The 22,444-nt window shown below is 38.0% G+C and overlaps 1 protein-coding gene across 24 annotated transcripts in view; it reads right to left on the bottom strand.

Annotated features, from left to right (window-relative positions):
• Positions 1 to 3,601: 3,601 nt before the first annotated feature.
• Positions 3,602 to 22,444, bottom strand: part of EIF4G3 (eukaryotic translation initiation factor 4 gamma 3) — a 332,624-nt gene continuing 313,781 nt past the window's right edge. For 23 of the 24 annotated variants that reach the window (XM_036099078.2, XM_078073724.1, XM_036099079.2 and 20 more), the window contains 4 exons: positions 13,819 to 13,965; positions 8,532 to 8,613; positions 6,283 to 6,429; positions 3,602 to 4,315 (listed from right to left, as the gene is read on the bottom strand). In XM_036099078.2, coding sequence (XP_035954971.1) covers positions 4,134 to 4,315; positions 6,283 to 6,429; positions 8,532 to 8,613; positions 13,819 to 13,965 — 558 coding nt within the window. In that variant the 3' untranslated portion in view covers positions 3,602 to 4,133. Of the gene's footprint in view, positions 4,316 to 6,282; positions 6,430 to 8,531; positions 8,614 to 13,818; positions 13,966 to 22,444 lie in introns of those variants that run through there. The other variant, XM_078073722.1, reaches the window with a different exon arrangement.

Below are 22,444 nucleotides of genomic sequence, written 5' to 3'. Positions count from 1 at the left end.
ATAAGCAAATCCATCGAAACAAAAAGTAGATTAGTGGTTCCCAGAGGCTGAGAGTAGAGAATGAGGAGGGACTGCTAAAGGGCATGGGGTTTCTTTCTCGCATGATAAAAATGTTCTGAAATTAGACAGTGGTGATGGTTGCACAACTGTGAATATACTAAAACCACTGAACTGTATACTCTAAGAGGGTGAATTTTACAGTACATGAATTGTCTCAGTAGAAAAAAGCAATGCAAATAAAGAAGAAAGCAATGCAAAATGTTCCTCTCCACAAAATGGGGAATATAGGAGTTCGTAAGTGCTAACGGCATGGTCAAAATGGAACATCTGAATCCCTACACATTTTTTTTTGTAAAGAACAAAACTTGAGTAATGAAAACACAGAATTAGATCCAATAGCCTATTTTTTCTACCTTAGAATCCATTTGACTTGAATGGAGTCATTTGAAACAAAAAGTTATGTCAAAACCCCCAGAATTGTAACTTGTTTGGAGAGTGGTTCTAGAACAGAGAAAATGGTCTTTGGATATAATTCTTGTAACTCATCTAGAATGCATTTTGAAATATGAAAATAAGACCAAAACCAACCAAAGATCTGTCTGGGTAATGAGGGGCAGACATTTCCCAGTGGGATAGGATGTTGATGAAGTATGTGTAAACCTCTAGCTCTTTTTTTTTTTTCCATGAAGAAGATAAGCTCCATGAGAGGAGACTGTTTTATTCCGTTATATTCCCTGCACTTAGTACACAGTAGATGCTCAATAAATATTTGTTGAACGAATCAAGTTTATGATGCAGCTGTGAACTGGCTTATTCATCTATGCAAGAATCTAAAATGAGTCTATTTTGAAAACTGGCATCATGTTCTTTTGCTAGAAAAAAAATTCTCATTTAACTTACTGAATAACTATAAGTTAACTGGTTTGAATACAGGCATAAAACACCTGAATGAATGAACTAAACTTAATTTAATGAACCTGTTCCCAAAGTTAAAATGGGTGAAAGAGCTTTTGCGAAAGCTTGAAGGAGTGGAGGCGTGTCATTGCTGGCCATGTCACCTATTACTTTAAACCAAAAACCACCAAACCCTGCTTTCCAGTAAGAACACTGTAAAGAGGGAAGGAGTCATGATGCTGCTTTGCAGTACAGCTGGTATTAGCAGGGATCAGTTATCCCACTTTGCTCATATTTTGCCATTAGCTAACAACCCTTCTCCCCATAAGTAAAATTCTGCGTGTAAAGCAATAAGATATCCAAATATTACTCTGTAGTCTCTCAGTCTTCATCACACTTCATGTTTTAGGTGAGATTTCAAACATAAGTTGTTATTGTACAGAAGCATTTTCAACTCTTGAATCTTTTTTCAAAAATAATATTCTCTTTCCTCCATTCCTGACACTTACCCACATCTAAAATACTGATGAACAGGCCCTCACTACTACTACCTGAAGGCCAGAGCCCTTGCAAACAACATCCACTGATTTCCAAGAGGCAGCCACCACCTGCTTTCCCCAAACTACCCCCTGCATCCCGTGAGTGCTGCCAACACCTAAAAACCTACATCACTCAGGAGATTCCTGGATCAGAATCCTCCGTACTTAGCTTCTGGCAGCTATTAAAATTCAGTATATCATAGAATCATGTTACTTCTTCCAACTGAGAGATTCCAGGCAGCCCACAGCCAGACTCTGAAATAGCTTTTCAGGCCCCATTTTTTATGACAGATGCTGTCACATGTCATAAGACTTCCAGGACTTGGTTCTTCGAGAACAGCTTTCCACCACTGTGGAATGGGCTCTGGGGGTTCACGTAGCAGGATCCTGTATTGTGTTCAACTACACTCTGAAGAAAAACATTTTATTGCTATGGAAAATTTTGTTCTTGTGCTTCACAAGTCTTGCCAAGTCTCTTAATGTGGATATTTCTTCAGAGATGGAAGCCATAAGAACTCTTTGGGTATCCAGACACAAAATACAAAGACTGTTTATTTGGGAGCAGCCCTGGCTTTCTTCATAAATACATTTTGTAGGGGGATGGCCTACAAACAATTGAAATGGAAAACCATCTGTAGAGACTGCAATTTCACAGAAGAATTAAAAACAAAAAAAGCACAGTGTTCCAGTATCAGTAGGAGAAACAGGCTTAAAATACAGTTTGCTTTATACTCACCAGACTGGCTTGGGTGAAGTTGAAGTTGGGAACAATGTGATTTTCACACATGGTATTGGTTTGGTGTTAAATCCCATACCCACTTTTAAAAAGCATAATTTAGCTTTGGTTTCTTTCATTCTTTAGAAGACATCTTTGGGTTTCTTAAGCATCAGAGGTAATTGATGATTTAAAATTAGTGGTAGTAGTAGTTTCAAAGTGAATTAGTTTCCCTAGTCCTACTACACACAATGGAACACTGCTCCCATCCTGAATGCATTTCTAGCTCAAGTTGGAAAGCTTCCTCTGGACTTCCCGAGGGGCTCTCCCACCCAAATAACAAGTTTCCTCCCTACCCACAAAGTAGCTTGCATTTTTCGACTGTAGACACACACACACACACACACACCTACCCACCCACCCTCAGGAGTGATTTGGATTAGACAACAAATAGACACACACACACACACACACACATACCTACCCACCCACCCTCAGGAGTGATTTGGATTAGACAACAAATAGACTCACACACACACACACACACACACACACACACCTACCCACCCACCCTCAGGAGTGATTTGGATTAGACAACAAATAGAGACACACACACACACACACACACCTACCCACCCACCCTCAGGAGTGATTTGGATTAGACAACAAATAGAGAGACACACACACACACACCTACCCACCCACCCTCAGGAGTGATTTGGATTAGACAACAAATAGACACACACACACACACACACACACACACACCTACCCACCCACCCTCAGGAGTGATTTGGATTAGACAACAGACACACACACACACACACACACACACACACACACACACCTACCCACCCACCCTCAGGAGTGATTTGGATTAGACAACAAATAGACACACACACACACACACACACACACACACACACACCTACCCACCCACCCTCAGGAGTGATTTGGATTAGACAACAAATAGACACACACACACACACACACACACACACACACACCTACCCACCCACCCTCAGGAGTGAGTTGGATTAGACAACAAATAGCCAGACAGCACCTCCCAGAGATGGGCGCACATGCAGCAGCTGTCAAAAGGAGAAGTCATTTTACTTTCTTTTAAACTTGCAATGTTTGTCTTTATTTTGTTCTTTATATTTTGAAAGTGGAAAGAAATAGTATTGACTCAATTTCTTTTTGTTTTTTTTTTTTAAATATTTGTTCTATGTATTTACAAGCCTTAAAGTTGCTCTAAAGATTTCAAAAGTATTAAGAGTACTTTTCGCAGGGTAGCACTTGTTTTTTAAATTTTTTAAACAATTCTTGGAGTTCTCTGGTCCACAGCATTTCCTTCTGTTCCAAGGTTATGTATGTGTTGATTACTATTGTGATTTTTTTTTTTTTAAATTTTCTGAAGCAAGCTGAGAGGCAGGCAGAAAGATTTGATGCCAAAAAAAAAAAAAATCTTTCTTACCTTATTCACCCCAAACCTTCTTAAATCTGGACTAACTACTATGCTTTAAAACAAACGTGAGGTGCATCTGCAGGGGAGGGAAATTTATTTCTCTGCTTTTCTATTATACAAGTTGTTTACAGAAACTGCAAATTAAAAAATTACACTGGCATTTGCAGTCCTTAAAATAAATTAAAAAGTTCTCAACTTTTTTTTTTTTTGCTAAACAGATGTGTTTTTTTAAAGTATGAGTCCTTGTTTAAAAAGAAAAGATTAAAACAGAAAATATTTTCTATAAATAATACATGTATTTTGGTTTTAGTGCTCCCGCCCTCAGGTTTGAAGTTTACTTTTTTCCAGTACCTTTTTCCTCCATGATCACCTTTTTTCTCTTTCCCCTCTCCCACTCGTGCACACGTGGGGATTTCTGCGAGAATTGGCCTTGCTGCACTGTGATTGGCGAAGACGTGAAACTTTTTAAAAAAATACTTAAATTGTTTCTTTTGTTTCGTTTTGTGTATTTGAAGCTTTAGTTATCCTCAGACTCCTCTTCGGCTTCCCGCAGCCACGTGAAGAACGCAGTGACAGATTTCAGGGCCACACCCTTCCCATTCTGCTCTGCAGGGTCCTTGCTGCTTTCCCATTTGTAGAAGGCATCCTCGGAGATCACCTCCTCATCGTATAGGCAATCAAAAAACATTCGTAGCAAATCTGCAAGGAAGTAAAAATATACTATCAGTTCTAGAGGCGCTGTAGTTGTGATAGAGAGATTATATTTCCAAGGAATGAATGAATGAATGCACATGAGTTCCCCTAGAGAAGAATATCCGTAACAATTCATCATACTCCCTCTTTATAGTATAATAGCAAAAACAACTTGTCTAAAGAACAGGAAAAAGATTTAAGCAATCTAAATTATTTTTATTGCTATTATTTTGTTCAATTTGAACTATTTTCTGATAGCGCTGAGGTGTTTGATATTATATAGTTCTCAAACTACACACTATAAAAATTAAATACACAAATAGCTTTACTTTCTTCTTTATACATTCTCCATTGTTTGAAATTTTACAATATATAATTTTTACAAATTTTGGAAGAAAAGGGCAGAAGGTACTTTCCCCCCTTCTAATGTTGCTTTCAAACTGGAAAGAGTAATAATTTATATGGAAAATATGGGTAAAAACTATCTCATCTGGATTTTGTCCAGAGAAACAACAGCCTGTTTTTTTCAATGCCCAGATGATCTGGGCAAATTTTTCTGTTTTGCTCCCACAGTGGAAACTTAGCTTATGTTATTGTTCAAAAAAGAGAAAAAGCTGGTAATTTTTATTACCAATTTTATTAAAAATAAAAACCTTTATTTTTAATCCCTTCATTATGGGCTCTTAAGTTCATTTAAAGTCAGCCTCCATTCATATGAACAGAGGGAGGCAATAGAATAAACAATAACTGATAATAAATATTAGGCTTAGAATGAGTCATATTAAATTTTTTCTTTGGATTTATCTTTGTAATTTTATTAGTTAAGCTAATATTGAAATCACTTTTCATCCTCTAAACCTTGGTTAGCCTATGGGGAAATGGAAACAAGTGGCCAAACAAAATTCTATTGATGGTAAATCTAGAATTAAACATCTCTCCAGGGATTATTAAAGCTGATCATTATGGGAGACACTTTAATTTGACTGGCTGAGCATATAGCGTCAATTTCATCTCTTGAAAAGTGAATGAGTCCTCATCCTATAAGAACAGAAAAAGGAAGTCATGATGTTAAATGACCCTCCAAATGTCTTGAGAAAGAGAAAACAAAGTCAGTTAATTCTCTGATTCAGACTTAGATGTCTCCTCAGTTACAAACTGAGGATTATTTGTTTCGATCTTTTCCTTTATCTCCTAGAGGGATTCATCAGCACTAGCAAAGAAGGAAAGCCCAGCAACAGATAAAACCTAAGGAAGTACCAAAGAGCTACTTCAATGTCAGCTCTGAAATTGCCCTGTACTACTATCCACTTTCACAAGTTTCAACTGAATTTTCAAGATTTAATACAATTCAGTTAATTTACCAATATCACTAAGACTTGGGTGGTCCAGGTTACCTTATTTGTCTGGTTAGCAAAGAATTAATCATAACCCTGAAGTGAAAATTAGTCTAAAACACCTTAATGTCTTTGTTGGGTGTCTGAGGATTCTGAAGAGTATCATCCTCTTTCATTACCAAGACCTGTGTCAAAGAAGGTGAAAGACTGTAATGCATGCATGCTATCACTACAATGCTCTGCATTATCCAAAAGGGTAGCCACTAACCACATGGGGCTATTTACATTTAAATTAAATAAAATTTAAAATTAAGCTCCTTAGTCACAATAGCCACATTCACAAGTGCTCAAGTGAATATACTGTACCATACTGCATGGTACAGATACATTTCCATCACTTAGGCAGACTTGCCCTACAGTGAGGATTAAATCTCTAATATAAACTAATTTTATTACCATTTTCTCACAGAAGTCAAGTACATAAAAAATCCAGGTTTATTAAAGTTGTTGGTTATCTGAGTTTTTGTTAGTAGTGATTCTTCTATTATTTGCTGTTCAAAACCCATCAAAGCATCTCTGAAGTCCTGACTTGGATAAATCTCACCCACTGGCTGGGTTAATTGTAGGAGGTAAACTTACTGGCAGGTTGATCAAGTTTTACTATTGATGCTTGTAGTGCATAAAGTGCTTGCAGTTCCTTCTCTGTATCTGAGTCTAGGTACTTGAGTAAGATCGGCACCCTCTGCTTGATAACAGCAGTGTCCACTCGGAAGGTAGAACAGTCAGCTATGGGGGATACAAGAACTAAGCGTTACATTCAAGGAGTTAACACAGCCACTTTTAATTTTCTGAGTTGATAAGATGTGACTACAAGGAAAGCAGAAGCAAGGGGGGTCCAAGGAAAAGATTTTGAAATCTAAGATATTCTGAAATTATTAATGGGATATTCTTCCTGAAATAATAAAAATACATGGAGGGGGGATGTATTTTGAGTGCTGGGTTCCCTCAGAACGAGTGCACCCAATTCTTTATCTTTAATCATAATGAAACAGGGACAGTGGTTTTGTGACATTCCAAACTATAAAAGAAACATTAAAAAGGAAATTAAAGTGATAGTTCATGCTAATCTTTTCAGAAGGGTAAAACGGAACCATTTTATTATTACTAGGAGGGCGAGGACCAACTCTTAACAGTGGCAAACAACACATACAATCTAGGCCTTCTGGAGTAAAGGCACAGTAAAAAGAGGTTGAGGAAATCTCATCCTCAATGCCAAGAAGCATAAGGTTTTATCTCTGTAAGTGAGCACTGGGGTACAATCTTGTTTTTTAAAGCAACTTTTATACTTTCCAACTGTGATTTTATTTTTTAAAATATTTACTTTGAGAGAGCGCGCATGAGGGAGCACGGGGTGGGGGGGAGGGGCAGAGGGAGAGGGACAGAGAGAATCTCAAGCAGACTCCCTGCTGAGCAAGGAGCTCAACACAGGGTTTGATCTCACGACCCTGAGATCATGACCTGAACTGAAATCAAGAGCTGGACACTTAACTGACTGAGCCACCAGGCACCTCTACAGCTGTGATTTTAAAACACCAGCGCCTGGTGTTTATGAGGCGCCTGGGTGGCTCAGTCGGTTGACTGTTTAACTCTTGATCTCAGCTCAGGTCATGATCTAAGGGTCATGAGATCAAGCCCCGCATTGGGCTCTGTGCTCAGCGTGTCCCTCTCCCTCTGCCTTCCCCCGCACCGCTCGCTCTTGCTCTCTCTCTCTAAAATAAATAAATCTTTAAAAAAACAAAAAACTCCAAAAAAACCAAAAACACCAGCCTTACAGTTCCATAGATACTGGAAATGACTTAAGATATTTTTATAAAGACTTTCTATTAGCTTGTTATTTACCTCATTAAAGACCTAACACTGAAAAAACATTCATCTGACAAAAAATCTTAAAATATAATTCTGAAGCTATCTTCTAAAATGATGACAGACCTGAAATTCTGAACTTTTGAGCTGATGGGACTTTTTTCCCTACTGCAGTGATAGAAATGTGAATTTCTATTCTAGGCTAGGTGGATGATCTCATTCAATATTGTTGAATACTATATGCAGCTTAAATACTTAGGGTTTCTACCAACCCTAATCCTATCCATCTATGTGATTAACAATGACATTGTCTCATCATCTAAGGTCAACATAAAGCAAAAGAAACAATTGTTTTCTTTCCTCGTATGTTTTTATATAAAATGGCTTTTCTGTTGAAATGACGAATCCTTCATTGATATTAGGTTAAGAATATTCAACCCATTCATTATAAATCTTGAATGGAAGATGGAGGAGGCTTCGCATACCGGAGGTGAAAGGTAAACGTAAAACCACATCCAACAGAGAAGGAAACAACCCAAGTGGCATGTACCCACTTTCTCCTGAATTGGAAGAACACAAGGCATGCAGTAGCTGCTCAGATCTGGGCTTTCTATGGGCACAGCAGCTAATCATCCCCCTGCTTGAGAAACCTAGGCATTGTAGACAGAAATGGCACCCACTGGCACAAGAAAATGAGTTTCACAGGGCAAATTTTTTTTTTTTTTTTTTTAAAGATTTTATTTATTTATTTGAGAGAGAGAGAATGAGAGAGAGCGAGTACATGAGAGGGGGGAGGGTCAGAAGGAGAAGCAGACTCCCTGCCGAGCAGGGAGCCCGATGCGGGACTCGATCCAGGGACTCCAGGATCATGACCTGAGCCGAAGGCAGTTGCTTAACCAACTGAGCCACCCAGGCGCCCTCACAGGGCAAATTTTGAAGACAATATAAACTCAGACCCATATCATCAGCAGTTAACATACCGGGGATTTCAGATGTTAAGAGCTGCCTTCAGAAATGTTACTTACCTATAATAGCTGCTTTACAAACGGCTGTCATTAAAGCTCTAAGGAATGTAGGTGAACTCATCTGGCTTTCATCTAGATTAGCCTGAAATCAAAAGTAAATGGAACAGTTAAAAGTACCCTTGCACATCAGAGAAATTACTTCTCTTACACCAGGCCTCATCTGGCACTAGGGACAGATGGGGTCACATTCAACATTCTTGTAAAAATTAATCTTGATTCATTGGAAAATACTTGGGCTACCACCAGTTCTGTCTGAAAATATTCTAGGTAGCAGCCTTTAGTTTTCAGAGAGCTTACTGCTGCTTCTATTTTGCTCAATTATACAGTGTTGTGCACTATGTGCATATGGAAGTACAACCATTTAAAAACATTTTTCTTCCTCGGGCGCCTGGGTGGCTCAGTTGGTTAAGCGACTGCCTTCGGCTCAGGTCATGATCCTGGAGTCCCGGGATCGAGTCCCGCATCGGGCTCCCTGCTCGGCAGGGAGTCTGCTTCTCCCTCTGACCCTCCTCCCTCTCATATGCTCTCTCTCTCTCTCATTCTCGCTCTCTCAAATAAATAAATAAAATCTTTAAAAAAAAAAAAACAAAACATTTTTCTTCCTCAATAAATAACTCATATTAAGATGATCTCACCCCAGTGTGTTTTAGAGACTACTTTTCTAAGTAGTGTGCAACAATTTTTAGATGTGCTAACATTGCTTTTTTATCTTAACTTTAATGTGAACTAGAGATTAAACTCAAGCATTGTCTCAAATCTTTCAGGTGGTGGTGAGAAAAATATTACTCTTTTCTAAGGATGGCAGAAAAAATGTACTTAGAGATATGTTAAGTAAACGGGCTTCAAATTTGTTTCTTAGTTTCTCTTAAGATCTTATCTTCTTAAAAAAAGAAAGATCTTGCTATAAAACGCTGTACTAAGCCAGATGAATAGCAAAAGGAAAACACAAACAAAAGGAGACATTTTCTAGGAAGGTATTTCAAATACTTTTCAAAGTTTATGTTCCTATGCTTGTGAACAGAATTAATGCTTGTCTCAGCTTCTTTTAATAGCACAGCATAGTATTTTCCACTGGGTCAGCCTTAAAATGATTGGCCAGGAACAAACTTAGGATGTCATTATAAACCTCTGTGTTAGAAAGCTAAGAATTTCAAAGATATTTGGAGATCAGTTAAATGTTTATGAATTTTAAAACTGACACAGATTAACTAGCTGCTCTCTCTTTGTTGAATACCTAACCTCATACATCACTTGGCGAGAGACAAGTTAAGAGGGGTTAACAAGTCGGATGGCCAGCTCTGCAGGACACCAGCAGCACTGCACATGGTGGGCTGTGTTACAGTAAGAGGTTTCATTACCAATCTTTTCCAAAAGAACAGAAACATGTGGTGCTACTGCTAACAGCTGAGGATGGGGATAGGATGGGGCAAGAGCCACATATAAAAGATTTGATGATTTATGTGTTATAGCCAGTTGTGGTTTACACCTTGTAAACAAACAAACTTTATTTAGACTGAAGCCAGACTGGTCTAGACCCAGAAATTACTTTCGCAAAGTGTGAACAATTATTTTTGAAGAATAAATGAGAGAATAAAAATACACCATTATTTTTGGTTCAACAATACTTTAAAAATAGGTTGACAGAGCTATTTCAAGTACTGAGTATCATCTGAAATTCCCAAATACTTCTGAAAAAATATGAACAAATTAGCTAAAAAGAATTAGATAATAAACACCACTTCCAAACCATTTGACTGTTTCTTATAAAGAAATAAACTGCATATTGCTTCTACCAAATAAAGCTAAATATTGTTAACTCTAATATTTAAGAATAGAACAGACCTGAAGAATAGTGTTGAGAACACTATAGATTAAGCAAAAATCTTTTTTTTTTAAAGATTTTATTTATTTATTTGAGAGAGAGAGAGAACAAGCAGGGGGAGCAGCAGAGGGAGAGGGAGAAGCAGGCTCTCTGCTGAGCAGGGAGCCCGATGCGGGACTTGATCCCGGGACCCTGGGATCATGACCTGAGCCGAAAGGCAGATGCTTAACCAACTGAGCCACCCAGGCGCCCCAGATTAAGCAAAGATCTTAACAAAAATGGGAAGAACAAGAAGGCAAATGGGTCTGCTAACTGGGTAAGCAAACTCAGATTTACATAATTCTGGTATCAGACAGAGCAACAAATGTCTTCATGTACTATGAGCTCAACTACTATTACATTTTTGTTTTTTCTTTCTCTTTTTTAAAAGTCATCTTTATTAGAATAATCTACATTCAGTGAAATTTACCCTTTGTCTTCTCTGTAAGGATAACAATTGTTGGTCCAGAATAGGCAGAATAAATAGTGATATAAAAAAATGAAGCCCAACATTGATGAAGAGGTGAAAATGGCATCATTTTGCAATACATAAGAACATAAAAGACCAAATGGTTGAAATGATGGTATCTATGAAAAATCATGGCAAAAAAGAATAATGTTAAATATGTAAACACTGACTGGATTTCTATTTTTTTTAAAAAGATTTTATTTATTTACTTGAGAAAGAGAGAGTACGAGAGAGAGAGCACAAGCAGGGAGGAAGGCCAGGGGGAGAGGGAGAAGCAGGTCCCCCAATGAGCAGGGAAGCCCGAAGTGGGGCTCCATCCCATTACCCTAGGATCATGACCTGAGCCATTGGTAGACGCTTAACCGACTGAGCCACCCAGGTGCCCACTGACTGGATTTTTAAACAAAACAAGGCACGTTGATAACATGCCAGAAAGGCTGATGCTGATTCTATGCTAAATCCTACAACAAACTACCACATAAATGGCTTAAAAGTCTTAGAGAGAAAAGAGATGGTTATGCCAGGAGGAATAAGTAAGTACATGAAAAACAAGTGATGCTAAACTAACCTTTCCTTTTCTGATTTGATTAGTATATGGTAGCTCAGATGGATATAGGTATATATGCCCTGGACTTCAGCAAGGCTTCTGACAAATTATGTAATGGCAGCTGTACCCTTGTGGGCAAGATGAAAGATGAAATAGACAGCAAAATGATGTGAAATAATAAACAGGTTAGCAGCTGGAAGTGTCCATGGGGGTACGGGTGGGATCTTGTCCCTGAAAGGAAGCTACTTTGCCCCATTCACATATTTTACCCATAACTTGGAAGGGGATAAAGTTGATTGCATTAATGAAATGCAAGGAGGACACAAAGTGAAAAAGATGGCAAGGAAATTTTATGACCAAAGTCAGAATCTAAACTGTCCTGATAGACAAAAACTCGTATCTTATTTAAGCAGATGAACATAAGCAGAAATAATTTTTAAAAGCCCCATTCTGGTTCCAAAACCAAATGCATTAAAGTTCCAGATGGCAGAGATAACTAAACTGAGGAACATAAAAGAATGCGTACCATATGACTGAAAGAGCAGTTTGAGTTCAGTTTGGTGAGTCTGCCAGAAGCACAGAGTCCAAAACAAAAAATGGAACAGCACTGCCTAACTCCACACTGTTTCATCACATCTGGCAATCATGCTCAATTTGCACATGTCACTTGTGAGAGGGATACTGAAAATGCAGGCTGTTTGGATAAGAGTAACCAGACAAGAGTCTGGATATCAAGATTTCAAGAAAGGATGAGAGAACCTAGAGAGGGAGACAGGGATATAATGGTAAACTATTACAATTAATTAAAAGATTCCCAACTAGATGACAGGATAGACTTATTATCCTGAATAGACATGGAGGAAAATAGATTTTAAAAAACCCCAAATTATCAGAAGTTTCATTATTTCTCAATGCCTAAGAGTGGATAAAGAATTAACAAGCCATTACAAAGACTACAAAAAAGGATTTATCCAGGAGGGAGAGGACCAGATTAGCCATCCATGACTTTCAACTTGGATTATTATATGATCCCATGAAAAATGTGTACAAATAAAACATACTTACATAAACAAGAATCACTAAAGGAAAACAGTAGCAGATTAAAAAGAGACATGATCAGTAGACTCCACAAGAAAAATAAGGTATAAAGTTTTCAGAAGGAAGAATTACTATGAAGATGAAAGCCAACACAAGTCACAATAACTATGTATTATTTATTTATTTATTTATTTATTTAAGATTTTACTGAGAGAGAGAACAAGCGTATGGGAGAGGCAGAGCGAGACGGAGAAGCAGGATCCCCGCTCAGCGGGGAGCCCGATGCGGGGCTCGATCCCAGGACCCTGGGATCATGACCTGAGCCGAAGGCAGACGCTTAACGACTGAGCCACCCAGGTGCCCCACTATGTATTATTTATTAATTTCACCCAGAATAGTATTTAAAATGCAGGAACATTTAGAAAAAATATGTATTTTTTTAATTAAAGATTTTTATTTATTTATTTGAGAGAGAGAGAAGAAGAAAAGAAAGGGAGGGTAAGAGGGAGAAGCAGACTCCCTGCTGAGCAGAGAGCCCGATGTGGGACTGATCCCAGGACCCTGGAATCATAACCTGAGCCGAATGCATGTGCTTAACCGACTAACCCACCCAGGCGCCCAAAATGTCTATTTTTTGAATAGTAAAATGTAGGGCATATGCTAAACTAATGAGAGACCCAGAAAAATGGCTTCTGTTTTGAATAGTTTTACTTGACCTTATACAAGACTGTAAATCTTATAAAAATAAAAAACAGCCTTATAGTTTCAAATACACATACATGAAAAAATAAAAACTAACTTAATAAGGTTAAATACTCCTATGAAGCGAAAGGGAAGATACAGGCATACCTTGTTTTATTGTGCTTCGCTTTATTGTACTTCAGTGATACTGTGGTTTTTTTATAAATTGAAGGTTTACAGCAACCCTGCACCAAGCAATTCTATCAGCACCATTTGTCTAACAGTATTTGCTCACTTCTGTGTGTCACATCTGGGTAATTCTCACAGTATTTTTAACTATTTTATTATTATTGTATTTGTTATAATGATCTGTGATCAGCGATTATGACTCAATGAAAGCTCAGATGATAGAATTTTTTAGCAATAAAGTATTTTTCTTTAAGATATTATGTACTTTTTAAAGATATAATGCTATTACAGACTTAATAGACTACAGTATTGTGTGGACGTAACTTTTATATGCACTGAGAAAACAAAAAATTAATTTGACTCGCTTTCCTGCAGTATTCGCTTTATTGTGGTCTGGAACCGAGCCCGCACTATCTCTGAGGTGTGCCTGTATGTGAATGAAAGCGAGCCCACAAGACTTGTTCTTGCAGAGATATCAGGGAAGGTGACATAATCTCTATACCTCTACCCAGTCAAAGATCTGTTCATCGTTCGCTTTGTCCTCAATAATGAGTTTCTCGAGTCGCTTATACAGGTCTTCAGCAGAGAGTTCTTTTTTTGAAAGTGCTTCAGAGGAACAGGAACTATCAGACTCTATGAAGTCCAACTTCTGAAACATAAAATGTTATATGTATTAATGTAAGTCAATATTAGTAACCTGAGAGGAAAACAAAGTCATGGGCTATATGTTTTATTTTACATAGAGTCAAAATGATCAGCAGAAGCCATTTTTTATTTATAGTTCTCTAAGACTCTCACTCCACTACCTTTCTGAATATTTCTCCAACTTTTTATATTGTCTATCTCTGATTCTCCTTAAGAACAAAAAACCAGCAAGACCCCAAGAATTATCTCTGTGGCTATGCTCACTCCAAATCATTCAGTTGTGCTCTCAGCAGTGACCTAGCTCTATGGCAGGGCAGGAATACTAACAGTACAGTTTAACTCCTTCTGCAGCCTATGGTTTAATACCAGTACTGCCACAGAACAGCTGTCAAAATTCTAAATTTGGTGAAGTCCTTCAAACACCTCGTGACCATTGTGAATCTAAGAGAAATGATGCCATATTATAAAATTCCTCAACAACTAGTGTATTGTATGGAGGACAACAAAAACGAAGGGTTTTATCAGTATTGCACAAAAGATCTTTTTCCCCACAAAAATCATTCAATTCCAAAGGACTGAATATTCTGGTATGGAGAAAGACTGTAAATATGTAGTCACTGCAATGAACCACATCATCATGGCCTGTGTGGGTCCAACCCAATGCAGAAATGCCTTTGCGTCAGCCTTCAGAGTACCATCCACACACACTGTTCCCGGCATGTGGCAGGCATAGAGGGCCCCTGGAAAGCTCCCTGAACACACATAAGGAGCTCTGCAGCCCTGTTAGGAGCACTGGCTTCACCTCTCCTGTCCTCAGATAGTGGCAGTCCAAGGCTACTCTCATTTTGTTCTTAAATACTTGATAAGAGTTATCTGGCTGTTGTCTCACATCCATGACAATCACCCTGGGAAGTATAAAAACAAGTGTACATGCTTTCAAATTCTCCCAGAACACTGGCTCGCTCTACCACGTATTTAAGTCCTAAGGCCCCCACAAGAAGCAGCTTGATGGAGCACAGATACATGGACTTTAGAGTCAGAGATGGGGGTGAGGGTGGGGGTTGGGAGTTCAGTTCTGACTCAGCTACTACTTCTACCGGGAGGACTTGTTCTAAGATGGGAAGACCACCACCAACCTCAGCCAGTTCCAAGGGCTCAGTGCACTAAGAATGTGCACCATGCTGGGCACCAACAGGACTCTAGGAGCATACACCTGCTAGAGCCACCCACTAACCTGGAAGGGAAAAGCCCCATACCAGCAGGACCACACCCTGTTTCCACTGCATAACACTGTGCTGCTCACACACTAATCTGAGCTTCTTTTATGATCCTGATGCCAGTGATACAAAGTATAAGCATCATAATTGCCCTCACAGTACTTTACATGTGGGCAAAAAAAAAAAAAAATTCACAGATTTGACATACCCTATTTTCCAGGAGGTAATTTAATCCTGAATTGAATACCATCTAACCACAGGGCACATCTAAAGATGGACAACCCAAAGGGTAGTGGGAAGAGCTATCTCTTCATTTAGAAGAATAAAAAAAAAAATCCGGAAAAAAAAAAAAAGAATGTAAAAATCTCCAATTATGTAACTACTGTTATTAAAAAAAAAACAAACTTCTGATGACTAAATTTTTAACAATTCTTTTGCAATAAGAGTATTTTGGGTGCTGGTCGCACAACTTGTGAATACACTAAATACCACTGAATTGTACACTTTAAAATGGTTAACTGGATGTTATGTGAATTTCACCTAAATTGTTAAAAAATACTTGAAAAAATTGATGATTTTTATGTCATTCTGACACATGTACATAAAATTATGATTATACACATATACTAAACATAAAAAAAAGGAAATCATGCCATAATTGTTCAATTCTTAGAGGAGTGGTTAAAAAAACATTAAAATGATTATTAAATATTAGCAGATTATTAAAGATTATTAGCACCAGCTTTTCTCTAATACCTTTGGAGACTTTGATATATTCCTATACCCTCCCCAGATCCACAAAGGAAAAGCTACCTTGAATTCTGTGGGAGAAAAAAAAATTCATCCTACTGTTTTAATTGTCTTTACCATTTAGGCAGCATTTTAAAATAATATTTTCCTATGAAGTTTTAGAAACATGCTTCAATAATTGCAAGTTCTCTGATTCAATGCTGATAAATTAAATACCCTACTCCCACACTTAAATATACACACAAAAGCAAAAGATGATGGCCATAAGTTCTTTTAAGAATAGGAAATCAATTTTTCAATATCTTGAAACATTTTCCATATTTATTCTTAGGTTAGAGCAGCTATATAGAATACCAATTTAACCCCAAACCTACAAAAATAAAGTCTGAGAGCAATTAAAAACAACAATAAAATCAAACATATAGTACATTGCTCATTAATAAAATATGACATAAAAATTTGAAAATGAAAGCCTTTAACCACTGCCAAAGGGAGTTGGTGGTGAGCTGTATGTAAAGTTTGTAATCGTCCCCGGAAAGAAACATTTGCTTCTCAGAACCTCTGTGTTTCTGCATAAGTTACCTCATCTTTCTGGAGCCTAGAAGGCTGGGCTTCAAATTTATGCATTGGTTCATCACTATCTCTTGCAGAACGTACTAGGGTCTCCAGAAAAAAGTCACTGAACCAAGTATTTTATAAAAAAGCCAAAAGTCAGGATAGGGAAGACCAGGTTTTCTAAAACCTCATTTTTCTAATTGCCCTTCAAACATTTTTATTAGTAACAACAATATTCATAATTGATTACTTCTCTGTGCTCAGTGCTTCTTTAACATTATTTTTATAAATTATATCTTTATACATTGTGTGCCCATTTATACATATTTATAACTATTATTTTATGGATTTGCCTTTTATTTTTATTTTTTTTTAAAGATTTTATTTATTTATTTGATAGAGACACACAGCAAAAGAGGGAACACAAGCAGGGGGAGTGGGAGAGGGAGAAGCAGGCTTCCCGCCGAGCAGGGAGCCCGACGTGGGGCTCAATCCCAGGACCCTGGGACCATGACCTGAGCCGAAGGCAGACGCTTAACGAATGAGCCACCCAGGCACCCCAAGATTTTTGTCTTTGTCACTCAAAAGTTTCATTGTAATATATCTTGGGAGTAAATCCCATTGAGTTTATCCTGCTTAGAGTTCACTGAAATTCCTAGATATGTAGATTCCTATCTTTGATCAAATTTGGGAAGTTTTTGGCTATTATGTCTTCAAATATTTTTCCTGCCCTGTCCTCTCGCTCTTTTCCCTTCTGGGACTCTCTAGTGGCCATGACGGTATGCTTGATGGTGTCCTATAAGTCCCCAGGTGCTGTTCATTTTTCTTGATACATTTTTCTTTCTGCTCCTCAAACTGAGCAATTCTTTTAAAGGCTCCTTTATAGGTTTTTTTTTTTTAAAGGTTTTATTTATTTGAGAGCAGGGGAGGAGAGCATGTGTGGGGGGAAGAGCCGACTCCCCGCTGAGCAGGGAGCCTGATGTGGGACTTGATCCCAGGACCCTGGGATCATGACCTGAGCTGAAGGCAGACGCTTAACCACCTGAGCCACCCAGGTGCCCTCCTTTATATGTTTAATGAATTAATTTTCCAATATGTATTATCATAAAGCTTATTTAAAAAAAAAAAACCATGGGGATTTTTTAAATTTAAGAAACTCAGTGATACTCATAGTTTCATATAACAATGCCAGAAGTTTCATTTCAAAAATTAAAGACAGATTTTTATGGCAGCCAATTAGTGCCAAATCAGTGATCCCCTGACAGAGCAATTTCAACTACTTTATATTCAAGTTTGCAGAGTTTTATTTCTGTCTGTTGGAGCCCTCTAGTTAATTTTTCATTTTAGCTATTACAACTTTCAGTTCCAGAATTTCTATTTGGTTTGTTTTTATAATTTCTACCTCTTTATTGATATTCCCAATTTGATCATACAACATTCCTCTGAATTCCTTTGGTTCTTTGTCCATGATTCCTTCAGCAATTGGAGCATATTTAAGGCAGTTAATTTAAATTCCTTGTCTGGTATGTCCAACATTTGGGCTTCCTCAGGGATGCTTTCTGTCAATTTCTTTTTTCTTGTGCATGAGCCATATTTTCCTGTTTCTTTATATGCTTTGTAATTTTTTGTTGGCAACTAGATATTTTGAATATTGTAATGTGTAACTCTGGATTTCAGACTGTTGTAGTCATCTGTTAATTATTGACTTTAGACAAAGACTACATTTCTTCCTGTGTGTGTGGTCACTACAGTCTCTGACCCATTATATCTCCCCACATAGCCAGTGACCTTGCAGAGATTTCAGTGAATGCATGGATCCAATGAGAAAAGTGTAGGGTGGGTAGGACCACAGACAAATGTGCTGTTTCTTTAAATTCTTTGACAGACACCATTCAGGAAACCACTATGGCCTAAGCAGTTAAAATAATGGCTGGGCCCTGCACTAGACCCTCAGTAAATTGCCAGGCAGATTAAAAGGCATAGCACCGATCTTTGGAGGACAAGGTCTTCATTTCTCAACCTGGCCACCAGAAAGCTGCACCACCATCTCCCCTACTGTCTACCACAGGGCTAGGGACTAAGAGCTTCCATGCAAAATGCCAAGGTTACTGAAATTTACCAGATTCTTTTTTCATCAAGTTTTCCCCTGGTGTTGGTAGCACACGTTTGACTAGGCTCCACAATTCCAAAATAGCTCATTCTAACACATCTTGCTAGCTCAATAGTTGTTTCAGTGGAAGGAGTAATCCTGGAGCTGCTTACTCCTTCATCTTCCATACAGCCACACATTGATTTCTGAATGTTTTATAACATATGTTATCATAATATTCCCGTGATAAATGCTACTGGTTGTGATGTATTAATCTTTTAATATAATTTTGGACTTGACCTGTGAAAATTTGTTGAGAAATTTTCTTTGCATTTATTAAGAATATTGGTTTATAGTTTTTTTTTCTTGAAATCTATTTGTCTGGTTTTATTACCAGAGTAATGCTGGTCTTATAGAATGAGTTGGCAAGTAATCTCTCCAATTTTCTGAAGAATTGGTACAGAATTCTTTGCAGAACTGGTATTATTTTTTCTTTAGATGTTTGATAGAATTCAACAGTGAAAACACCAGGGATTCGAGTTTTCTTTGTGGGAATGTTTTTAACTATTTCAGTGTAATAGATGCTCAGATTATCTATTCTTCAGTCAGCTCTAGTGGTTTGTATCTTTCAAGAAATTTGTTCACTTCAACTAAATTGATGTACTTACTGGTATAAAAATGACTCATAAATTTCTCTGATCCATTATTATGTTAGAAACTGTATAACATCATCTCTCTCATTCTTTCTATTGGTAATTTTAGTACCTTTTTTTCCAACTTTGTTTTCTCTGATTAGTCTGGCTAGAGATTTAACAATTTTACCTTCTCAGAGAACCAGCTTTTGACTTCATTGACTTTTCTCTATTGTTTTTGTTCCACTGATTTCCACTTTGATCTTTATTATTTCCTTTTTCTATTTCCTTTGAACTTCATCTGCTCTTTTTTCTAATTTCATAAGGTTGAAAATGAGGTCAGTGATCTGTGAACTCACTTCTATTCTAAATACAGGTGTTCAGTGCTAACAATGTCACTCTAAGTACTGCTTGAATTGCATCCCACAGATTTTGATATGTTGTGTTTTTTCATTTTCAATCAAATATTTCTTACTATCTTTTATGATTTCTTCTTCAAGTCATGGGTTATTTAGAAGTATGTTGTTAAGTCTCCAAATATGTGTTACCCACATTCTTAAAGGTTAGTTTAGTTGGAGAGACAATTCTAGATTAACATACTCTCTCAGCATTTTGAGATTATTCCACCATCTTCTGGCTTTCACTGTTGCTACTGCAAATTCTACTGTTTCTTTGTAGGTAACGTACTTCTTTCTAGCTGCTTTAAAATCTTTTGTCTTTTTTTTTTTTTTAAGATTTTATTTATTTATTTGACAGAAGAGATAGACAGAAGAGCACAAGCAGAGGGAATGGCAGAGGGAGAGGGAGAAGCTGGCTCTGCACTGAGCAGGGAGCCCGATGTAGGACTCGATCCCGGGACCCTGGGATCATGACCTGAGCTGAAGGCAGACACTTAACCATCTGAGCCACCCAGGCGCCCTCTTTGTCTTTGATATTATGCAGTTTCACTGCAATGTAATTATCCTCTGTAGTATACATGTGCTCTCTATATATATTCTTATTTTTATCGGTTCAGGAAAAGTCTTAGTCATAGTCTCTTCAAATATTGCCTCTTCTCCATTCACTCTGTTTTTCCTCCTGGGACTCCAATTAGTCATATGTTAGACTTTCTCATTCTACCCTCTAAATCTCATAGCATCTCTTAGAAATCTACCATAGTTTGTTTTTTTTCAAATCTTCTCATTTTGATTAGTCTTTTCTTGTTTGCTCATTTTTGTGAATTCCTCTTTTGTATATAGCGTTATGTCATATTCTGAGTGAGAATTCCATTATCTTAAGTCTTTGGGGTCTAAATCTACCATTTATTACCTGTTTACTCTCACTCATGGGTACTTATCTCATTACAGGTTAAATGGACTCTAAGTATTAATCCATGTATGTAGATAATGTTAATTTGTAGAAAATAATCAAGAGACCTAAGTTGCAAATGTTTTTTTCCAAAAAGAATTCTGGTTTGCTTCTTCTGGGAGCCAGGGTAATACTGAACTAGGACCATTTCAACTTCTTCCAAGATTTTTGGTAGCACTTATAATGACATTGAGCAATATGCCCTTCATGTGTGCTTATTGCTAAGAGTCCAGGTTTCATCTCTGGCTTTTTTCCTCACTTATTAGGTTAGTTCCTTAGAAATTACCTTCACTTTCGGGCGCCTGGGTGGCTCAGTTGGTTAAGCGACTGCCTTCGGCTCAGGTCATGATCCTGGAGTCCCCGGATCGAGTCCCGCATCGGGCTCCCTGCTCAGCAGGGAGTCTGCTTCTCCCTCTGACCCTCCCCCCTCTCATGTGCTCTCTCTCGCTCTCTCTCTCTCTCAAATAAATAAATAAAATCTTTAAAAAAAAAAAAAAAAAAAAGAAATTACCTTCACTTTCTATGAACCCAGCAATGCAAGATAAATTATGCTTTATCTAGGCTCTTATCTTTTGGCAGGAGGACTCTCCAGAGTATCTAGAAAGTTAACATCCACAGTAACCTAACACAGTGTCTTTATCCAGCACAATATACTTACTTTAAAATAATTTTCAGATTTATTTTCATTTTTACCTAAGAGTGATTTTTTTTTCTACTTATTCATAATTTTGTTGGCGGTCTTAGTTTTGATTTTCCTATATTTTAGGACTTGATTTGCAGGATCTTTTTTTTTAAAGATTTTATTTATTTATTTGAGAGAGAGAGAGCACAAGCAGGAGGAGTGGCAGAGGGAGAGGGAGAAGCAGGCTCCCTGCTGAGCAGGGAGCCCAATGCCGGACTTGATCCCAGGACCCTGGGATCATGACCTGAGCCGAAAGCAGAAACTTAACTGACTTAGTCACCCAGGCGACCCTTACAGATCTTTTTTTTTTTAAACATTTTATTTATTTATTTATTTATTTATTTATTTATTTATTTATTTTTTTAAAGATTTTATTTATTTGACAGAGAGAACACAAGCAGAGGGAGACAGGGAGAAGCAGGCTCCCTGCTGAGCAAGGAGCCCGATGTGGGACTCGATCCCAGGACCCCGGGATCATGACCCGGGCCGAAGGCAGCCGCTTAACCGACTGAGCCACCCAGGCGTCCCTTATTTATTTATTTGACAGAGAGAGACACAGCGAGAGTGGGAACACAAGCAGGGGAAGTGGGAGAGGGAGAAGCAGGCTTCCCGCATAGCAGGGAGCCTGATGCGGGGCTCGATCCCAGGACCCTGGGATCATGACCTGAGCTGAAGGCAGACGCTTAACGACTGAGCCACCCAGGCGCCCCTACAGGATCATTTTGAGAGGGAGTTGTTTCCTTTCTCTGTCACTCTTCCTCATCTAATATTTTTATGGTTGCCTCTATCTGATCCCCCACAATTCCTTATTGAGAACCATATTATATTGACCATGGGGTCTTCTGCTTGTTGTGGATTTCTGGATCCAGTTACCAAGCGGACAGCCTAGCTAAGGTTTTGGCTCTACGACTGTGTCTATTTCCTTGCATTTATCTTTCTATGGAGTTCCTACATGGTTTCATGCAGTAAGCCTGTCCTCCAGTTTTCTGCCCTGTAAGGGGCATACTAGTCCTCATCACCTCACAGAAATAATTTCTGCCTGTCTCTACTGGTTTTTAGACCCAGAGCTCAGAAGACTTATAGCTTTAGTCCTATTACCCCTGCTATATTTATCAACTTCCTTTGTGGTTCATGGAGATATGTAGTTTGTTTTCTGTGTGTGGCTAAATCCTTTAAATTTTATTTTTATCTATCATCTAATAAGGAATAGC

This window comes from Halichoerus grypus, chromosome 5, assembly GCF_964656455.1.
Source record: "Halichoerus grypus chromosome 5, mHalGry1.hap1.1, whole genome shotgun sequence".
Taxonomy (NCBI): Eukaryota; Metazoa; Chordata; class Mammalia; order Carnivora; family Phocidae; genus Halichoerus; species Halichoerus grypus.
Note: the sequence above shows the minus strand (reverse complement) of the source record. Positions and strands in the feature narration are given on the sequence as shown.